Here is a 21,734-nt window from a genome sequence, read left to right as displayed (position 1 = left end):
CAAAGGAAGAAAGCCTCCATCAGGCTCAGTTTTGAGCATGTGAACGAGATCAAAAGTATTCCCATGCCTAAAAGTTCAATTAGATCCTGTTCTTCCAAATACTGGCACACCAAGTTGATCATATGACAACATGTGTGTTTAATTTTTTTTAGCAGATTTGATACATTTCAAAGGGTTGAAAATTTTGGCATGTGACAAGCATTGACACGTAGATGAGAGTCAAATGAGGGAACAATTCAGTTCATAGTCAATGACCTTATCATAACTGGCAGGAAGTTGCGTGTATCAGGTAATTTCCAGGTTTAATTGATGAACTCTGCACACTTCTTTTTTTGGATTCAGAAAACTTTGTGGTGCATGTTTGAACTTTACAGAAACTTTCAAAAACTCCCTTGACACCTCCAGATCTATCCTGGGGCTGGCTGACATGTGTTTATTATCAGGGGAAATGCCCAGATGATAGATAATGATCTGCTGGGGGGGGCATATCTTTCATTTATCCACCATAAATATCCATGCCTTATTCTGTTCAAGGTTATAAATATGTATTTCTTTTTATGGGATTCTTTCTTCTTAGTATGTGAATATATTTGGACTATATCCAAATATAGAAACCGTTTGTGTCAGCTCAGTAGTTGTGGTATGTGTGTGTGAATCAAAGAAAATGCATGGAGATTCCTTTAAGGAAGTATCACTTTGAGGTAAAGAAACTGCAAGCAAATAATTTTCACTTCTACTCTTGTATTTCTAGTACAGAAAACTATAAATTTGCCTTACACCAGATCAGACTATTTGTCCATCTACTGCCCAGTACTGTCTACTCTGACTTGCAATGTCTACTCTGGGTCTTGGGTAGAAACTATTTGCATCCACTGCTGCCTGATCCTTCTTAAAAGTATTGAATCTGGGGCATTCCTCATAAAAAACATGTACTTTCCCACTGACAAATTACACCTTCCTGAGGGTGGGGTATGAAATAAATTAAATAAATAATTGCATCTGCATGGGGGGGCAGAACGGGCAATTTGAGAGGAGAGAAAACTGCACTCAATGGCAGAACTATGCCATTAAGGTTACATGTAGTTTGGCCTTTATATTGGAGCTAATGACATTAGTATTGATGGCAGGAAAAATGTTACAATATATTGGTTTATATGCCATGTTCTGTTCAACATTTTACTTGCTTTTAGCTGAAGAGAACCAAAGTGGGTTAGGTAATGCCTTTTAATCAGCCCAACAACTGTTTGTAGATTGAATTAGCTTTGAATTTGTTGTCTTGGCTGCCAGTATTCCCTGACCCACCTTGCATCTTGATCATATCCTGGTATGAGCCCAACTTCAGTTAGGCTTCTTATTTGCGTGTGATTAAATGGAGGTTCTGAAAGTAAGTGAAAGGCCCCTTGAGGAAAGCTCAGACATGTACAGTCCAGATATTGCTGGACTCCGACTCCCATTAGTCCCACCCACCATGGTCAAGCGCCAGGGCTGAGGAGAATTGTAATACAACATGTTGTAGGGTTGCAGGTTCCTCACCCCTGATGTACAGAGGGTTTGCTGTCACCCACCTAATCAATACCTTCCAGTCCACTCAACATCATTCCAATTATGTCCCTATCAGTAGGTCGGCAGCAGGGCAGTGTTACTTGCTTAGCTTTACCAATGCCTCATATCACTGCTGGTTACTGAGAGGGGGAAGGACAAGGCAGCAAGGAGCTCGGTGCAGCGTCAGGAGCATCGGACTGGCTCTAATGCTGCATCCACACCCTGCTGAACTCCCCATTGCCTTGCCCCTGTCCCTCTCAGTAACCGGCAGCAAAGGTGGCTTTGAGAAGCCAAGTGAACAATGCCACACTGCCCTGCTGGCCCCTACTGGTCCCTATGTAGTTGTCATATCTTAATTGGATTTTTCATATACTTTTATCCAGCAAATAAGCCTTTTTTCTTATAAAATGCAAGATTTTTAATTGCTGATACCAAAGTCAAATGCAGTAAATGGAAATGAATTTTGTTGATTAAAAGAAAACTTACCTTCATCTGCATACACTTTAGGGTTTCTGCCTTGGCCTGTGATCACCTGAAATATGTGTAAACTCATGTGCGTATGTGTGATGTCCTTATATGTTAAAAACTGTAAATATGGTAAATGTGGGTTTATGTAGGGATATATGGTAAGAGGGGTTGGCTGAGTGTTTGAATGGTTGAAGGTATAAATGAGAGGATGACAGTTGAGTTGGGGAGGTTGTTGGGGGGAGTGGAGAGGAGAGTGATGGGAAAAGGAGTTGAAGTGGGAGGCAGTTGGGATTGAGTTGACAGAGTTCTGAGGCAGGTTTGGATTCTATTAGGCTGATATTTGGACAGAATATATATAACTGGAAACATAAGAGTGACACTATATGAAACCATACGCTTGTTGAACATTCCTAAAGTAATCTTGTTATTTCCTAGTGTTATCAAATAAATACTTTTATTGGTTTACCAAAAGCCTGATCCTTGGCTGGGGATATACAGACCAGAAGGGAGGGCAGGGTAATTACCAAGGCTGAAGGGAAACTGTATCTAATGGTAGCAGCGGTGAAGGAAGAAAGTGTAACATCGTCAAGTATCCAGAGCATCCCAGGATTGTATGCTTTACAGACAAAGATACAGAGGGGTTGTGGACAGCAAGGGCACCCAGACACAAAGTAACAAGCCATAGGGAGACTAAGGCGAAGTCTCTAGCAGTATTGTTTACAGGGAGTGGCTGGTGGTGCTGCCTAGCAGTAGGATCTTGAGAGATCTGTGCTAGAGTGGAGTGAGAAAAAATAAAAACAACGATCCTGACTGGTGGTGTCCTGAGGTGGTGCCTAGTGAAAGGCAGTAGCCACAAGCAGGTGGGAACCTGACAGGTGGAGCCAAAGGTGGGATCGTCACAGTATGCTTGCTTACTTGGTTGCACACCCACACATTGGAGCTCTTCTGCCATAGTTCTTTCCTGTGATGTTGGCATTCCATACTTTATCAGAGGCTATAGGAGGGCACCAAACACAGTGAAAGGAAGGGAGGAAACCTCAGGTTCAGAAGAAGACGTTTATTAAGCCCATCACCATTTCAAATCAGACTCTTTCCCTTAAATGGCTATTGTCCACTGGCACCAGACCAACTTGTATTACAGCAGGGATGGGGAACTTGCTTCGCTCCAGATGATGCTGGACAGCAGCTCCCATTATCTGTAACTATTGGCCATACTGTCTGGGGATGATGGAAGTTGTAGTCCAACAACATCTGGAAAGCTACAGTATTGTAGGCTGTGCCTGAAGTAGGGATGGGGACTAACTTTCCTAATGTGCACTTTCCAAAACTGTACATGAATTAAAATACAGCCATCATTTGAAATTCACACTTCTCTAAATTTTGTAATCCAGTTCTTCATCCAAGTAATGTGTACAAAAATGAATATACCAGGTAAAGTTTGCATATAAATGCACGTACTGTGTGTGTGTTATGTGCCTTCAAGTCGATTACAACTTATGGTGACCCTATGAATCAGCAACCTCCAATAGCGTTTGTTGTAAACCACCCTATTCAGATCTTGTAAGTTCAGGTCTGTGGCTTCCTTTGTGGAATCAATCCACCTCTTGTTTGGTCTTCCTCTTTTTCTACTCCCTTCTGTTTTTCCCAGCATTATTGTCTTTTCTAGTGAATCATGTCTTCTCATGATGTGTCCAAAGTATGATAACCTCAGTTTCATCATTTTAGCTTCTAGTGATAGTTCTGGTTTAATTTGTTCTAACACCCAATTATTTGTCTTTTTCGCAGTCCATGGTATGCGCAAAGCTCTCCTCCAACATCACATTTCAAATGAGTTGATTTTTTTCTTATCCCCTTTTATCACCGTCCAACTTTCACATCCATACATTGAGATCTGGAATACCATGGTGTGAATGATCCAGATTTTAGTGTTCAGTGATACATCTTTGCGTTTGAGGATCTTTTCTAGTTCTCTTATAGCTGCCCTCCCCAGTCCTAGCCTTCTTCTGATTTCTTGACCATTGTCTCCATTTTGGTTAATGACTGTGCCAAGGTATTGATAATCCTTAACAAGTTCAATGTCCTCATTGTCAACTTTAAAGTTACATAAATCTATAGATTTACATAAATGCACATATTAGTGAGAATAAAATACAAAAATGTATTATAGTAGAGAAAATTGCTTTGCAAAATGTGTGTATTAAGCAAAGTTATTTGTAAAAATGTGTATATTAGGAGAAATTCACAATAAAATACTGATGAATTTTTGTGAGGACTTTTTTTTAAAAAAATCAAACATTTTGAAATGTGGAGAACCGAACCTAAGATTGGAAAAATTAGAACCTGAGAAAAACCAAAATTGACAGATTCAACCATCCCAAGCCTGAAGTTCTCTTGACTTGTCCTGAATAGTTTGCCTGATACTGCAGGAAGGGGGGTGATCTGTAGAAGGAAGGATTTCAAAAGCTCCTCCCTGCTACATGTGAGGACTTTCTGTTAGTAAATTAAAGCTATTTTCTTTTATTCATTTAAGCCAGGGAAGTATTACTGTAATGAAATCTGAGTTCTCCAATCAGCAGTATGTGAGGCTTGCAGTATCCCATTTTTCCCTGTTTGTTAACCAGAGCTTCTTTCCTTGAAAACAAAAGGGGCACACTTTGGTTGGTTGAATCTCTCTTGCCCTTCTCTTTTGCCCAAAAAATGCAGATAAAGAAGAAGTGCAAAGAAAACGACAGAAGCTCATGCCTAACTTCTCCGATAGTTTTGGCGGAAGTGGTGCAGGTGCTGGAGGAGGAGGAATGTACGGAGGAGGAGGAGGAGGTGTTGGAGGTGGTGGGGCTGCTGGATCAGGTAAAGACAAATGACAACTGGTGTGAGCAATGAGATGCACATTTCAGAAATGTTTGTTTTCCTTTAATTTCAGACCAGTGAAATGCCAATTATTAGGGATGGATTGTATAAGGCTGGGGGCTTTGTATACTGCAAGGATCTCTAGGGGGTTCAGTGTATCTCTTGTGTTTCTGCATGTGCACATGCAGAAACAAATTGTACTCTCTCCCATGTATGATCCTGACACTGAGGGCTGAACAGACCAATATATCAACAGTAGAAGAAAGCTACTTTCCTCACCACTACAGTTTATGCAAGTGCAGCACTTTCTTCCTACAGAGGATGGTTAAGCTCTAAAGTGGCTGTGATCCAGGAGATGCCCATCCATGCTAATGGGTTTCTTGTATTGTCTGCTGTGGCCAGGGAGAAAGATCTGCACAATCTGTCTGCCATAACTGGCAGTCGTAATTTACACACATGACACACTGTGGATTATAGTCTGTCTGTGTGGGTGTTGTTTTGTCCCCATTCCTCCCTCCTCTCCCTCAAGGATCAAAAAAGTAGAAGGCATATTCCCCTGAGATACAGTGTGATGGATTCTTTCATTTTCTTGATGAAATTTATTCCTGAAGTGATTGTTAGTATGGCCAATTCCTTAGAGAAGAGATTGGCTCTCATTCTTAAAGCTTCATTACAAGTACTAGTGGCAGTCAATGGGTTACTTGCAAGCATTTTATGTTTCTACTGTAGATTATTATAAAAGACATTGCAAGGAGCATGTTGTAGGCATCTAAACGTGTTAGCTGCCTTCAGAAAAGAGTTGAGACAAACATGATGGAGTTGCCCATCTATTTATATCCCACCTTTTCCCCATAGAATTTAGGAAGATGTCCATAAGGAGGCCTCCCATCCAGGCACTGACCAGAGCAAAACCTGCTTTGTGAGGAAAGGTTGCTACTTCATGTACCTTCAGGCCGTGTTATAGTTTGAGCTACCTGTTTAAAATAGGACATTTTATTGGTTGTTAGCTAATACTTCTATGTGTGTTTAATGGCTACTATTAGTGACTGATCACTCTCTCTCTGTTTGCTTGCTGTTTTTAGGGTATGGGTACCCACCATATGGGTTTTCTGGTTATGGAGCGATGCACTTCCATTCCAGTGCAAACAAGGCTGGTGCAGGAATGAAGCATGGTAAACATCAGAGAGGTTTTTTTTAATTTGTTGAGTTTATTTACTTATCTATTACATGCTTAGAATATCAACAAAACAAGTGTTGCTGCTGTGTAGTATTTGAGCAACATGAACTGGATTTTTATACAATAATTGGTTTTTTTATTATTATTTAACACCATCCATGTACTTTAGAAAGGTTCGGCAGAGATCTCTACCACAAGTAGCTTCCAATCTGAAATACACAAGAAAAACAGGGGAAGGGGAGGGAATGGAGACACATAAACAGAGGAAGAGAATGCAAAGATTGCGCTTACATGTATTTGGCTTCATTACATGAGAATATTGGGACTAAATTGTGTTTGGGGAGGAGGTGCGCGAAAGGTTTCACAGATCAATGAATTTCCATTGCCTGAATTTCCAAGAGATGGGAAATATTATCTGTTGCTTTTAGCTGTTACATGAGTTCAGTCTCAAATTAAGTGATGGCAGGTTGAAGTTTTTACAAATGCATATTTTGATGCTATATGTTTTGTCCTTTTTGTTTTAATTGTAGGCCTTAATCAATATGGGGGGAAAGTTAATACTACTTATTTCTACCTTTTTAAGGATTTTCAAATGACATGCCAAATAGGGATGGTGAAAGCTGCTGCAACAAAAAACATAGTGTGAAATTCAAGGAGAAAGTGGAGCTTGAAGAGAAAAACAAAACCAGAATTGGCACAGCTCCTGAGGTGGAAGAAGCAGCTTTACCATGTACTGATGCTGACATCAGTTTACAAGGTAACAACTTGATTTTGTGTCACTTTATTCAGCTAGAAAGAAGAAACTTGGATCAGAAGTTTGAACCCTTAGATGCAAATGCACTTCCAAAGTGGTCAAGTTTGATCAGTCTTGGAAATAGTGGCAATTCTTTAATTCAGGCATCTTCTAATATATTATTCATAAATAACTAGAGCTATCTCAGCATTCCTCCCGACATACACACACCTTCAAGAATGATTGCACTGTTGCTTTACGTTTTATAACAAGTAATGTGCCTGACATAGTATTTTTTCCCTATAAATAATTTATTTATTCCCCCCATCACAGTTGGCCGTGATCAGAACTGTAACTTTAAGAACTGCTGTCTGAATTAATTATTTTTCTTCCTCCTTCCCCATCCATTTTTCCTTATGTGTTGTGACTTTTAGATTATAAGCCTATGGGCAGGGACTGTTTTATTATTGACTAATGCTTTTAAAAAAATTACTCTTGACTTTTACAAAACAGCTTCAGATCAATGTACAGCTAAATATTTTTTTAAAATATGAAATAACATAAATATCAGTCAAATAACAAAATAAAATAGCAGATAAAAGACAATTATGTCATCAGGTAAAAAGAAAAATTCAGATAAAAATAGCAGAAAGACAATTAGAAGGGTTCAGATATCTTTAAAAGCCATTGGAGGCATGCCAAAACCTTGACACTTGAAGGACAACAGGGAAGGCATTAGGCAACCATGATTAGAAAGGGGGGGTCTATTATTTGGGAGCCAATACAGAAAAGGTCCTCCTTCCAATAACCACCCAGAGGAGGGCCTCTGAATAATCTCTCTGTTAGTGAAAAGAGGAGGCTCTAGGCAGCTGTTCTTTACAATCCCCTTTTCCGGACAGATCTAGTAATAATTTTACCATATGTGCAGTGCAGTTAGTTCCATTGCAGCAATCCGGACTCTGTGGGGTATGTACTGTCAAAGAAAAATGGGTGAATGGAAGAATGCTGTGTCCAGTTCCTTAGCAGTATGCCATTTCACAGTTTCATGCTTGGGGAGGTTAAATTTGAAGCTTCTTCATCTTTTTTAGCTATTCTTGTGGGTAAGAAGTAAATTGGTTTTGAGTATCGGGATACATAAAAACAGGGATAAATTTAAAAATTGTTGAGTAGAGATACCACTGAAGCTCCCCACAATTCTTTTCTTGTTCAGATTAAATCTGAGCTGGAAAAGGATTCTGCAGTTCACGAGAAAGCTCTAAAGTTATGTGGTTTGCTTGGGATTGCAGCCTGATCCAGCAGACTCTTCTTAAGTTCTTAAGATGGCAATTTTTCACCCCCAATAGATGATTTATTTTTGGAGAAGGCTATGGAGCTTGCTAAGCGTCATGCAAATGCCCTTTTTAACTATGCAGTAACTGGAGATGTGAAGATGCTACTGGCTGTTCAGCGTCACCTTACAACTGTCCAGGATGAAAATGGCGACAAGTAAGTCTGGTGCCAAACCTCTCTTTAACATGAGCGTCTGTGATGTGTTGGATGCCAGTTTTGCATCTGATAAGAAATGCCATTCCTCAGGTTCCTAAAGAGTTCTAGAAAAAAACATTCTTTAGGTGCAGTCCTGTGCACATTTGGCTGAGAGTAAACCCTGCTGAATTCAGTGAGACCTATTTCTCTTATTTCTGAGTGTTAAAGGTCTTATTCTACTCATGAGATGATGTAAGAAGGGAAAGTAGCAGTTCCAAAATGAGGTTGCAATCAAGTAATTTATTGTAGGTGTTTCTCATTAAGAGAGAGGCAAAATGGTTTGACTCATCTGTGTGTGTGTAACTTTTTTTCCCTTTTGCCTTCTAGAGCAGATAAAATGCATGCTAGCCCCTTCCCAGTGCGCCTCAAGTCTGTTCAGTTACTTCCTTTACAGTTGATTCCAACCAGCTACTCTTTCAGAATTCCTATTTTAGGAAAGGGGGTGGGAAAGAAAGAGAATAATGGGAATGGCTCAGAAAGGTGATAGTGAGGAGCCAGCCCATGTCTGAGACTTGCTTTGTCTACTGCCATCCTCAGAAGGGTAGGAAGAATCTCCCTTCAGGAGGCCTGCTCGTGTCCTAAGAGGAGAAGCTCCATCCTCCCAGGTTATTCCGTTAAAGTCATCTCAGGATGTGGTCCCAGAAGAAAGGCAACTTGGCACAAAATTCCTTGTCTGAACCTCTAAAACAGGGATGGGGAGCCTCAGGCCTGAAGGAGACAAACAGCATTCCAGGCCTCTCTCCCTACCCCTCAGGACTCTGTCCAGGCTACACACCCTCCAGCCCTGCTTCATTCCCTGGAATGCTGCCTGGCTGGGATGTGTTCTTGACCTCTCGTTCGTGTGTGTGTGTGTGTGTGTGTGTGTGTGTGTGTGCGTGCGTGCGTGCGTGCGTGTGCGTGTGCACGCGTGCGCGCGCCTGCCTACTGTGCAAAGATTATTGCTTGGCCCACTATTGCCTCTGCCCTCATCCACCGCTGATGTGTGGCCCCCAGAAGATTGCCCAGAAGGGATGATGGTTTTGGGCCTGAAAAAGGTTCCTCACCCCTTTCTCTCTTAACATGCCGTCCCCCAGCCTACCCCTGTCTTAGTTAATTGTACCAATATTCAACAGTTATGCTTGCCATGGCATGCATGGCAACACTGTCTGGTAAATGTGATGAGCAACAAGCTTTCCTTCCACATTTTTTGAAGCTGCAGAATTGGGCAGGGATCATCCCAGCAGCTTCTCAACAATCCCACCTCCAAGGCTGGCCAAGGGTCAAGCAAACAAACTCCTCACCCTTTGCTTCTCCGTGGCCAGTGAAGGTCAGTGGAGGCTTCTTGACTACAGCTCAGTGGCAGTGCTCTTGAGAGCCACTACCAAGCATCCACTGAATCCTCCCACGCACTCTCTGCCTATCTTTCCTGTAGGACAGAGAGGTGGGGCACATTCTCTTTTAGCTGCTGCACAGCAGAAGGGCCCAGAGTCTTATGGCTGAGCATTGGCTGAAGCTCTCACACTCCCTTCATATTCCTGCCCTGCACCTTCTCTTTCCTGTAAGAGAAAGTTCTTCAGCTGTTGCTCCGAAGACAAGCTCTGAGCCTCTTTGCTGAGCAGTGGCTGAAACTGGAATTTTCCCTCCTTGGCTTTGTAGTAGGGGCTTCCTTTGCTGCTTGTAGGAAGCACTTGCTTTCATCAAGCTGCCAGTGGGGGGTGGGAGGAAACTGGCCACCACAGTTTTTGACTTTACATAGCAAGGCCAGCCAAAAACTGTTATGTTGCTGTCTTGTACTCCATGCTTTGGCCCACCAGTTTGCAGTGTCCTGATGAGCAAAGCAGGATCTAATTATCTACTGCTGTCATTGTCAAGCTTTTTATTTCCAGGGAACACTTTCCACATAGAGCCACCTGCTGAGGAACGTCTGCATGTAGGCAGAGGATGATGTGATTATTCTAGGATATACACTGAGTTCATGTGGATTGCTGGGCCTCACTGTGTTACCCCATGTGAACTGAGAGTGCACTCTAGAATACCCCCCTGTGGCTGGTTAGTAATGACAAGTGTGCTGCCTCTCATGCTGTCTGCCATTACTGTGTTCTTACTGAGGAAACCCTTGATACGCTTCCAAGGAACCTATGAGTTCCCCAGAACACAGTTTCAAAAATCAATGGTCTAAACTGGAATTTCACAATAGCTCTCCCACAGAGCCCATAGCTCATGATTTGCATGCAAAAGTTCCACATTCAGCCCCTGGAATCCCCTGATAGAGGGAGCGGGGCAGGGAAAGATCCTATACCCAAGAGAGCTTCTGCTAAATAGCGTAGACAGTAGAGCAGAGAACGCAAGCCAGAAATCTCAATAAGGCTCTGGTCAGCATCCTCTGTAAGCTCAGTTCCTTACTTTGATTCAGATGAATTTATTAAACCTCCTTAACGTTTTACCTTCTGGGTCTCTGGACCTTGCACAATCCTTAGTTGGCTGCTACCCTGGATTTCTGCTCAAACCTTATCCTGTTGAGCTCACTTAGTCTATTCCCATAATGTTAGCCATCCAATAGATTGTCTGTGAATCTCACCACTTGCAGCGTGGGCTCCTTCCCTGAAGAGAGCCAGCTGGGACAGGGTTTGGATGTATTTTCCTTTTAGGAAAGTACGCTGTGATGGGAAATTCCCTTTTCTAAGAAAATATTGTCCTTAATATTAGTCAGCATATTTTGACTTGGAGGCATATGTTGCAATATAACTGTGGATCTTTGCAGCAAGGTAAGCCTTGACTGAGAGGAAAATATTTGGATACAGAGTTCAGTATACCAATTCTGCACCAACTTAAAAGCTGGCACATTGTCTAAGCTCAATGAAGAGTATCCTTTTGAGCATATCCTTTGCATGCCAAGGCTGTATTACACAATAAGAGACATTTTAAGGGAGGCAGTCATACAATTCTGAAATTCTCTTTCACCCTGTGAAGACTCAGTAAAGTATGAACCTACGTAAGCATTTTTCACAGGCACTGCAAGCCATTTTTATTTGGGTTGACATTAGCTCCCGGTTTGTGTTAAACGTTTTTTGTACTGTCACTACACATGATTAGATCAAGGTACTAAAATGTTACTGACAGAAAATAAACTACAGCAATCATCTAAAAATATCAAATAACTAATGCATATAAATGGTTTCAAACTCCATGCTGTCCTACCCATTCTTCAGCATTGACTGGAAAATAAGAAGGAAAGGATAGGGAGTACAGATGTAGATGGAATCACAGAATCATAGAATAGTAGAGTTGGAAGGGGCCTGTGAGGCCATAGAGTCCAACCCCTGCTCAGTGCAGGAATCCAATGCAGGATAAATACTTAAAACATAAAGCAATCCAAAATAAATACTGCCATATTTCATAGTAGGGGGCTTTGTTTTCTAAGCTGTTAACATGACTGCTGACCAAATTAAGACAGCATTCTGCAAACCAGACTTTGTTATACTTACAGACACCCCCAATTGGCTATAACATAACCTTACAGAAGGTTCTTTACAGAAAAGAATTTTTGCCATTTATAATGTGACCTTTATTAGTTGAATGACTTCCACCTAAAATTGAGTGAATTACTCTAAAGTGCCAGATCGTATCTAGCCATGTCTGGAGAATGGCAGTGCCAACAGAAAACGGATTAACTTCTACCAGCTGCAATAGGTGCTGACCCACCCCCAATAATTTTTGCAGCATGAGTCCAAGTCACATTGTGTGTGATGAAATAGAAATCTAACTGGAAATAATTTCCCATTACAGTTTGTTCTGTTCATGCAATTCCATATAAAATGCAAAAACTCCAAATCAAGCATGCATTCCTTATGCAGCTGGCTATATTAGTGGAAGGTGGGGGACCCGGAGTTTCCCAATGAGGGAGGTGCTTGTACACCAGACAGAACAGGGTGGGGAGCAGATAATGGATCTGTGTTGCCATTTCAAATGCAAAGTTACCAAATGCTGGAGATTGACTTACTGCCACAGAGGCCCAATTTGTACATCCTCAATGACAGTTGAAATGCTCTAGTGCAGCTCCTTGAGTGCGCTTTCAAAAAGAAGAGATTGTGTAAGCCGGGCTGACTGTTGTGATTACTTCCCACCCCAGCCGCCATACAACCATTGGCCTATTCCAAATGGATCTATTATTGATGCAAGACAATCAGTCAAGCTACTAGATGGATATTACCCATTGTTCTCCATGTTCAGAGGAAGTATATCTGAGTATGAAATTGTAAGGGGCAAACAATAGGGATTGATTGCCATTGACATGCCCTGCTTGAGAACTGCCACATGTATCTGCCTGGCTGCTATTGGAAACAGAATGCTAGAGCAGGTGTCTCTTTCTCTGATACAAGACAACTTTTTACAGTCCAATTATTTACTTATTTATAGCATTTGTATACTGCCCCACAACTCAATTTATTTGCGGTGACATACATAAAAATTTCTAAAATTAAGTGTGTGTGTACACACCTTGGAGAATGATAGCAAAAGGCTTTCTCTGGCACTGAAAAGAATACAAAGGAGGTGCTAGGTGAGTTTCTCTGTGGAGGGCATTCCACAGCTGGGAAGCTATCACAGCAAAGGCCCTATTTCTCTTATAGCCACCTGCCATATCTCACTTTGTGGGTGAGTAAAGGCACAGACCCTCTCTCTCTCTGTTTCCCACCATAGATATGGGAAAGGGAAGCAAACCAGATAGGACTGCTACCTCTTGAAAACTCATGGTATTGATTGGATGCCAGCTTTTTGGGGGGAAATTTACCTATTGACCTTGATGGTTGATTGTCTTAAGAAGTAGAAGTTAAAAAGTATTTAGTAGATGTGTAAAGGATGGTCTGGGATTCACAGAGGAGATGGCCAACTTTAAACCTTAAAATCAGCAGGAGATCCATCAAGGAATCAAGTTGTTGGGGTGTTTGCATAGTTTCTTATCACCTTTTTCACATACTGAAATAATGAATTGATGGGAATTGAGTGCAGGCAAAGTGCAGGCCTCCCCTTTCACATATTACTTTTTCCAGCCACCCGTCTGAATCCTGTGGTTCTGAGTCACATTCTGTATTACAATGAAAAAAGCTAATGGTCAGCCATTGGGGAATCCCCAGGGGAAAGAATAAGGCACTTTTTAGGACAGCTTGTGGGTCATATTTCACTGTGAAACCATGGCTCAGTAAACGCAATGGAAATCACAATTGTCTCTCATTAAAACTCTCAGTTTATTATTTATTAGATTTATATCCTGCCCTTCCTCTCAGTAGGAGCCCAGGGTAGTAAAGAAAAGCACTAAAAACACTTTAAAACGTCAGAAAAACAGACTTTAAAATATATTAAAACAAAACATTTTTAAAAAAGGTTTTAAAAACATCTTTTTTTTCTTTTTTTTTAAAGAGGTTTAAAAACATATAAAAATCAATTCCAACACAGACACAGACTGGGATAAGGGAAAATTTGTTTGTTCACCGCCCTGAGAGCTATTTCGCTAAGGGCAGTATATAAATTGAAATAATAAAATAAATAAATAAATAAAGAGGGACTGACTGTTGTTCCTGATATATATTCTTTCTGCACTGTTTTGATATGTTTTGATAGCATGCACAAATGTTAACCACATGTCAAGTAATGAAAAATATTTGAAACATCCTGTAAAACAGGACTGGGGAGCCTGTAACCCTCCAGCTTGTTATCAGACTCCACCTCCCATAGTTCATGATCCAATGGCTGTATTGGCTGAAGCTGATGGCAGAAAGAATCCAATAGCATCTGGACAGCCACATGTTCCCCATCCCTGCTGTAAAGTAAACTGTCTTCCCCTATCAGTTTTACATTGCCACCCTGGGGTCCTGCCGGGAGGAAGGGGGGGATATAAATCAAATAATAAATAAATAAATAAATAAATAAATTTTATACTTAGTGTTTGTTCTTTTTTTCCTTTGATCAATATCAGCGTCCTTCACTTAGCAATTATTCATCTTCGTAAGGAACTGGTGAGGAACTTCTTAGAAGTGGTAGCAGATTTGAATGCTGATGATATTCTCAACGTGAGAAATGACCTTTACCAGGTATGGAAACAGTGGGGAGGATGATCCTTCAGGACTCAACTTTTGCTCTTACTGATGACTGTCCAAAAATTATGCAATGCTTCCTCTTTAAAGTATTATGAAAATTAAATGAATTTAGACTGCAATCCTAACCCCACTTAACAGTGGAGTAAGCCACATTGATTTTAATATGACTTTCCTCTGAGTAGACATAGCTAGGATTACACTATTAGTTGTAGAAAGTTACAGATCGGATATATTGCAGAATTCTGTGAGAGAATTCTGTGGCTATGTTGGGATGATGATATAACTGCTTAATAAGCTGAGATATGTGCAATATTTATGAATGCAGATGTACCCCCTTTATTTTCTTCAAGCAAGCCAGAAAACAAACCAGGAAGTCTTCAGTTAACTATAGTTTCTCATTTCATTCAGACTGGAAAACCAGGTAAATGGGTTTGGAATAGGATATTAAGCCAACTTCAAATCACAGCTTAATACCCTGACTTGTTCCATCTGAACTCAAAAACTATGGTTATCTATAGTTAATGGAAGATGTTGTGGTTTCTTTGCTTACCCCCATGAAGGGAGGAGCAGAGGTGCTGTATACATGGCCATAAGGTCTATTCACATCTTGGCTTATTAAACGTAGATGTGATGATCTGTATGTAACCTATCTCTTCCCATGCCCTCCCCCCTTTCTTTCTGTAGTTCCTTGGATATTCTGGGCTAGTTTTACTTTTCTTAGCAATGTTTTGTTTATTTCTTATGTCTTAATGATTGTGGTACCCAAGAGTGGGATTAACTGTATGGTCTAGTTGCACATGTGCACATGGAAAAGGCTAAGGTTTGGGCTACATTTATGCCTTCTGTGTAGCATGAAACTCTGTTATGATTGGGTGAAGTTGAAAAGAATAAGTCACAACCAGAGGTAGGTGGTTCACTTTAGAATTCATATCAGGCACTCACAGCCTATGATTTGCATTATTTTTTTTATCAGCTGTTACTAAATTTCTCCCTTGGCGCATAATCTTTAAATTCTTGGATCCCACTTTATAATCCATAGATAATATTTAGGGTTGTTTTCAGCATTGCTGTCAGAGCAATTGCTGTTATTTCAGAGAGGTGTACAAAGTTCCCTTTACCCCAGCCTTTCCCAACCTTTCGGTCCCCAGATGTTGCTGGTCTACAGTTCCCATAATTCCTGACTATTGACTGTGATGGCTGGGGCTGATGGGAGTCATAGTCCAGCAACATCTGGGGACCCAAAGGTTGGGAAAGGCTGCTCTACCCCATTTTATCCTCATGAGAACCCTTTGAAATACACCTTGCTGAGAAATAGTGATTGGCCCAAGAATAGCCATTGAGCTTCAAGGCAATGGTGATTTAAACCCAGTTCTTCATGGTCCAATCCAACACTCTAACCACACTGTTTTCATGTTTGTTTGAAGGTACCAAAGACCTTACAACTAAGGACTGCTTCTGTTGTTTCTTTCTTAAGACATTCAACTGCATCTTGATATACTTGTAGACATTATAAGAGCGGATGTGCTTCACTTATATCTATGTCCTAGCAAGGTGCTTGTAGAAAAGCACCAGAAGTTTATCAGAAGAATGTGTCTCTTTTCTAGGAAGTGGAAGCTTGTGAAAACACTCTTATTAGTTCTAAAATGATTTTAGGAAATGATTCTTGGAAGTCACCTGTAGATGGGGATGGGTGAATCTGTCAAATTCAGTTTCTCATTTTTCCAAGCTTACGTTCAGTTCTCTGCATTTCCACATCAGATTGTGAATTCTTTTTTAAACAATCCTTATGAAAATTGGTCAGCATTTTAGTGCAAATTTCTCCTAATATATTCACTTCTGTATGCAATTTGCCTAATGTACACAGTTTTGCAAACTGTTTTCCTCAATATAATTATTTTGTGTGTTATTTTCACCAATATTTGCATTTTTATGCACGCTTTACATAGCATATGTTTTTGTACACATTACTTGGTTCAAGAACTGCATTGCAAAATTTGGGTGACTGCAAATTTTGAAGGATGACTGAATTTCTGCCCACATAATATTTTGGAAAGTGCAAATTAGGTAGATTTGCCTTTAAATGCAAACTGAATCCCTGCCTGCGGGGTGCTTATATGGGCACTGGAGGTGGTAGTGCTGAGGAGGGAAAGAGCCACATGGCAGTGGATTCCAAACAGAATAATGAAAAGGGCCTCCCTACTTCATCTCTCCTGCTGCTACCAATTTATGTAATCCAACCTGTTACTTTTTGTACTTGTCTTAAAACAGGGATGGGGGGAAATTCATGGCCCTGCAGAAGTTGTTGGACTCACCCCAGCCAGTATGTCCAATGGCCAGGAATGATCCCTGTCTTAAGACATGGGGGTATTGATCAGCTATCAAGTTAATCTAGTGAAACCCACTTTCCCATTTGTATTATATTTGTTTTATTTGTACTCATCCATTCCATAAAAATGCCCAAGGTGGCTAACAATAAAATCCAATAAATAAGCAACCCTATAATAAACATCAAAGGGAAACTATGTAAGAATTGGGTCAAAGTAAATCAAAAAGAATGGCAGCCAGTTGAAAACACAAGAAAAGTAAAAATACAGATTAAAAAACAGAGCAGTAGAGCATTTTTTGTAGATGTTTTGTTTAGTACTGTTTTTTTCTTTCTTGTAACAGATTCATTTGTATGAATGGTGTTTATGATGACCACTGCCTTTTAGCTATTACTTCCTTTCTCTTTTTACAGACTCCTTTACATTTGGCTGTTATCACAAAGCAGGCAGGAGTGGTGAAGGACTTGCTCAGAGCTGGGGCAGATGTGAGCCTTTTGGATCGCCATGGCAATTCAGTCTTGCATCTGGCAGCCAAACAAGGAGATGAGAAGGTGTTAAGTATGCTGCTTAATCACAAAGAGGCATTTCTGATGAGAGACCTTCCTAATGGGGAAGGTAAGCAAATGACAAGAAAATTTTGCTTATATGTCAGTCAAATTCTGTAGGATTTGCTGACCCCCTCCTGACCCACCATATTGCCCACTGGTTGGAAGGAGTTATTTGGGCCACCTTTATCTGCTATTCCCATTTACAGGTGGCAGACTGGAGGTGTCATTGTTTTTCAATGTGAGGGGTTGAAACTTCAATCAGTTTCAATGTCTCACCAGTAGTAACATTTCAAGGGCATTTGCAAATAGAGTGTAGCTTCAGCAACCTCCTCCAGCAGCACATGTAGGTTTTTAAACTTAATTTTAAAAAAGAAGCTGTCACTGTAATAATTTTTAGAATTCTCTCTTCCCCTACTGTTTCGGCACCTATCCCAGAACTGTACTCTCTCCTTTCATCAGGCCAAAACTATTGCTCCCAAATTATGAGAGACCCAATCCAGCCTAATTTTTTGCCTGCATATGTTAATTTTTAGTCCTTCTGGTGCAACTCTTCTGAGCCTCAGATCTCATCATGACTGTTGTGCTATGCTTCTCCTGTTGCAGGTCTGACTGTCATTCACCTAGCCGTGATAGCAAATAGCATGTCCTGTCTCAGACTGCTCATTGCTGCTGGTGCTGATGTCAATGCCCAGGAACAGAAATCTGGGAGAACTGCCTTACACCTGGCTGTTGAACAAGGAAATATATCCTTGGCAGGTTGCCTTCTGCTTGAGGTGAGCTCCATAGGGCTAGAAATGTTTTATTTTCCTAGCTAATTGTCTTATTCCTTTAAAGAAGAAGCTGTTCTTCTCACTGTGATCCTCCCACCTAGGAGGTGACTGCTGTTTTTCCCCTTTGAGCACTTAAAAAACAAGATATGTCTGCTGCTTTTAGAATGAGGCTGCTGTAATGCTCAAAGTATATAATACAGTATAAATAAATAGTGTTTATTTTATACTTTCTTATTTAAACAATAAGTGACTTTGACCTATCTTCAGGCGCAAGGATTGTAGATATGGCCTACTGTTACTGAAAGGTTGCCTGACCTTGGATATTTATAGTGCAATCCTACACGTAACTACTCAGAAGTAAGTCCTATTGAGTTCATTGATGCTTACTCCCTAAAAGGGGTTTAGAATTACAGCCTTAAATGGCCATTTGACTGATAAACTGTAAAACCATTAGCAGAGCCAGCAGAGTACCTTTAGAGTACTATTGTGCAAAACTGAGTTTTAGCTTCTGCAGTGGCCTTTTCTTTCTTTGTTAGCAGTTACTGAAATTCACCTTTATCTAGTGAGGCATGCAGGGCAATGTGTAGATGGATGGGCCTGGGTATTTTGTTATTTCATATACATATTCCATTATTTATTGGTCTTTTATCAATTAATAATGGTAAAATACACAAATTTCTGGAATATACATGTGTATAATGCAATTTTTGCAAAATATTCATTTGTACAGCTCACCATCCAGGGTATTTTCTGTATCATTCTGTTAAAATATTTTTTCAAATAATTAATCTTTCCTACTTAATGTATGAGGCCCTCCGTGGCGCAGAGTGGTAAGCGGCAGTAATGCAGCCGAAGCTCTGCTCATGGCCGGAGTTCGATTCCAACGGAAGGAGGAAGTCGAATCTCCGATAAAAGGGGTCGAGGTCCACTCAGCCTTCCATCCATCCATGGTCAGTAAAATTACATGCTGGGGGGTAAAGAAAGGCCGGGGAAGGAACTGGCAAACCCACCCCATATATACGGTCTGCCTAGTAAACGTCGCAAGTCGTCACCCTAAGAGTCGGAAATGACTTGCACTACAAGTGTGGGGACACCTTTACCTTTTTACATTGTATATTTGTTTTAAAAATGTGAGTTATACACAACTTATTTAATTATCTGAGTTCATCCAATGGTCTTTCATATACTTATTCATGTTTACGAATAACTGCATGTCATCTCCAATTTCTGCATGCTTGGGCATTGTTTTCACACAAGTACATATACAAGTACAAAAATAAATGTGCATCATGGCCCTGGTCCAAACTGCACTGTGGGAGCTCCAGTTCATGAGTTTTTGAAACAGGCCTCTTGGGGTTTTTATACAGCATTCAAGCTGTCCCAACGTTTTGTAGAGAAATCAAAGTGTGGTGCTGTTATACATTTAGGTAGCTAAGCCAGCATTTCCTTTTTTAAAAAAAAATAGGGTGATGCATTTGTTGACAGCACTACATATGATGGAACCACTCCACTTCACATAGCAGCTGGAAGGGGCTCTACAAAATTGACATCTCTTCTCAAAGCAGCAGGTAAGAAAGTGTTCAGCATTGTGCTCAGTTACTATTATTCCCTGGTTTACAGCTCATGGTTTGTCCAGGAGAGCTAAAGCATGAGCCCAGGTTTGGACTACATGCTTAAGCCAAATCATGGCTTGGCTTAGCTCAGCACAGCACAGCAGGACCAGAGAAGGAGCAAAGCAGCTGCAACCTCCTCCTCTCTGGGAGTCACACATTTGCTCATTTGTGCTGAGATATGGTTTGGCTTAGTGTTCTTTGTGAACCAGGCCAGCGTGTGAAATTTAGCCCAATCACACACCATTGCTTCTTTTTGGTGCTCCTTGCTCTCTTTTGGGGTTGCCTATCCAGCATACAGAAGTGATGGTGGAAGCCACAATTGGTAATGATTTGAAACAAATGCTGATGAAAGTTAAAGAGGAAAGCGCAAAAGCAGGACTGCAGCTGAACGTCAAAAAGACTAAAGTAATGACTACAGAAGATTTATGTAACTTTAAAGTTGACAGTGAGGACATTGAACTTGTCAAGGATTATCAATACCTTGGCACAGTCATTAACCAAAATGGAGACCATAGTCAAGAAATCAGAAGAAGGCTAGGACTGGGGAAGGCAGCTATGAGAGAACTAGAAAAAAATGGAAATGGATTGCCTTCAAGTCGATTCCAACTTACGGGCAACCCTATGAATAGGGTTTTCATGGTAAGTGGTATTCAGAGGGAGTTTACCATTGCCATCCTCTGAGGCTGAGAGGCAGTGACTGGCCCAAGGTCACCCAGTGAGCTACATGGCTGTGTGGGGATTCGAACCCTGGTCTCCCAGGTCGTAGTCCAACACCTTAACCACTACACCACACTGGCTGTAGAAACTAGAAAAGGTCCTCAAATGCAACCATGTATCACTGAACATTAAAGTCAGGATCATTCAGACCATGGTATTCCCAATCTCTATGTATGGATGTGATAGCTGGACAGTGGAAAAAGCGGATAAGAGAAAAATCAACTCATTTGAAATGTGGTGTTAGAGGAGAGCTTTGTGCATACCATGGAATGCAGAAAAGACAAATAATTGGGTGTTAGAACAAATTAAACCAGAAATGTCACTAGAAGCCAAAACGATGAAACTGAGGTTATCATACTTTGGACACATCATGAGAAGACATGATTCACTAGAAAAGACAATAATGCTGGGAAAAACAGAAGGGAGTAGAAAAAAAGGAAGGCCAAACAAGAGGTGGATTAATTCACAAAGAAGCCACAGACCTGAACTTATAAGATCTGAACAGGGTGGTTCATGACAGATGCTCTTGGAGGTCACTGATTCATAGGGTCACCATAAGTTGTAATCGACTTGAAGGCACATAACAACAACAATCATCAGGTTTTATGGTCTGCCTAGTTTGATTCCCTCACGTCCCTGCCCACTTCCTTCCTGCGAACAGTGCACTGCCTCTTCTATTGCTATGCTCTCCGTGGCTCCTTTGTTTTTCCGTCAGTAAACAACCAGTTTTCATCAGATTTCTACTTTTTTGTCCCACTAACTTCAACCACTCTAGTATTCATCTCAGTTTCCTAGGGGCAACTACATGTTATATTCAATGAGCTTACTGTCTCTGTACACAAGTAACAGAGCTGTAAATTTGTACAGTTGTTCACTTGTAATGTTTAATGAATGTGTGGTCTGTATACCTGTGTACACAATAGTTGAGCTGCACAAATCATCAAACATACACTCCTTCACACAAACACTCATACTCATGTAGACACCTTGTGCCTGTGTTCAGTATAATGTGCGAAGAAGTCTCCTCTGCTGCTTTTCCATCACCAGTGTTGAAGTAAAGGTCAATTGTCAGTCTGCTCAGCTTTTGTATATGGCATTTAGGGATGAGCATTTTGTCCTTTGCCTCAGTTGGTAAAATGATCCCAGCCAAATCTTTCCCTTCCCCCCCGAAGCTGGACTGCAGGCTGTTTTATTCTCTGAGCAACTCCAAGCCATCACATGATAACATACCCACTTTATGTCAGATGCACCTCACCACCACAAGCAGAGCTTGGAAAAGTTACTTTTTTGAACTACAACTCCCATCAGCCCAATCCAGTGGCCATGCTGGCTGGGGCTGATGGGAGTTGTAGTTCAAAAAAGTAACTTCCAGGCTCTGAGTGGATTTAGAGATGTTTACC

At 40.9% G+C, this 21,734-nt stretch overlaps 1 protein-coding gene across 4 annotated transcripts in view; it reads left to right on the top strand.

Moving 5' to 3' along the window:
* The window catches only part of NFKB1 (nuclear factor kappa B subunit 1), a 112,074-nt gene that overhangs the window by 79,390 nt on the left and 10,950 nt on the right, over positions 1–21,734 (top strand). For 3 of the 4 annotated variants that reach the window (XM_061585542.1, XM_061585543.1, XM_061585546.1), the window contains 8 exons: positions 4,714–4,857; positions 5,940–6,029; positions 6,618–6,791; positions 8,111–8,252; positions 14,242–14,356; positions 17,100–17,301; positions 17,838–18,007; positions 19,470–19,572. In XM_061585542.1, coding sequence (XP_061441526.1) covers positions 4,714–4,857; positions 5,940–6,029; positions 6,618–6,791; positions 8,111–8,252; positions 14,242–14,356; positions 17,100–17,301; positions 17,838–18,007; positions 19,470–19,572 — 1,140 coding nt within the window. The remainder of the gene's footprint in view (positions 1–4,713; positions 4,858–5,939; positions 6,030–6,617; positions 6,792–8,110; positions 8,253–14,241; positions 14,357–17,099; positions 17,302–17,837; positions 18,008–19,469; positions 19,573–21,734) is intronic. The other variant, XM_061585544.1, reaches the window with a different exon arrangement.

The sequence above is a fragment of the Rhineura floridana genome, chromosome 9 (genome assembly GCF_030035675.1).
Source record: "Rhineura floridana isolate rRhiFlo1 chromosome 9, rRhiFlo1.hap2, whole genome shotgun sequence".
NCBI lineage: Eukaryota > Metazoa > Chordata > Lepidosauria > Squamata > Rhineuridae > Rhineura > Rhineura floridana.
Note: the sequence above shows the minus strand (reverse complement) of the source record. Positions and strands in the feature narration are given on the sequence as shown.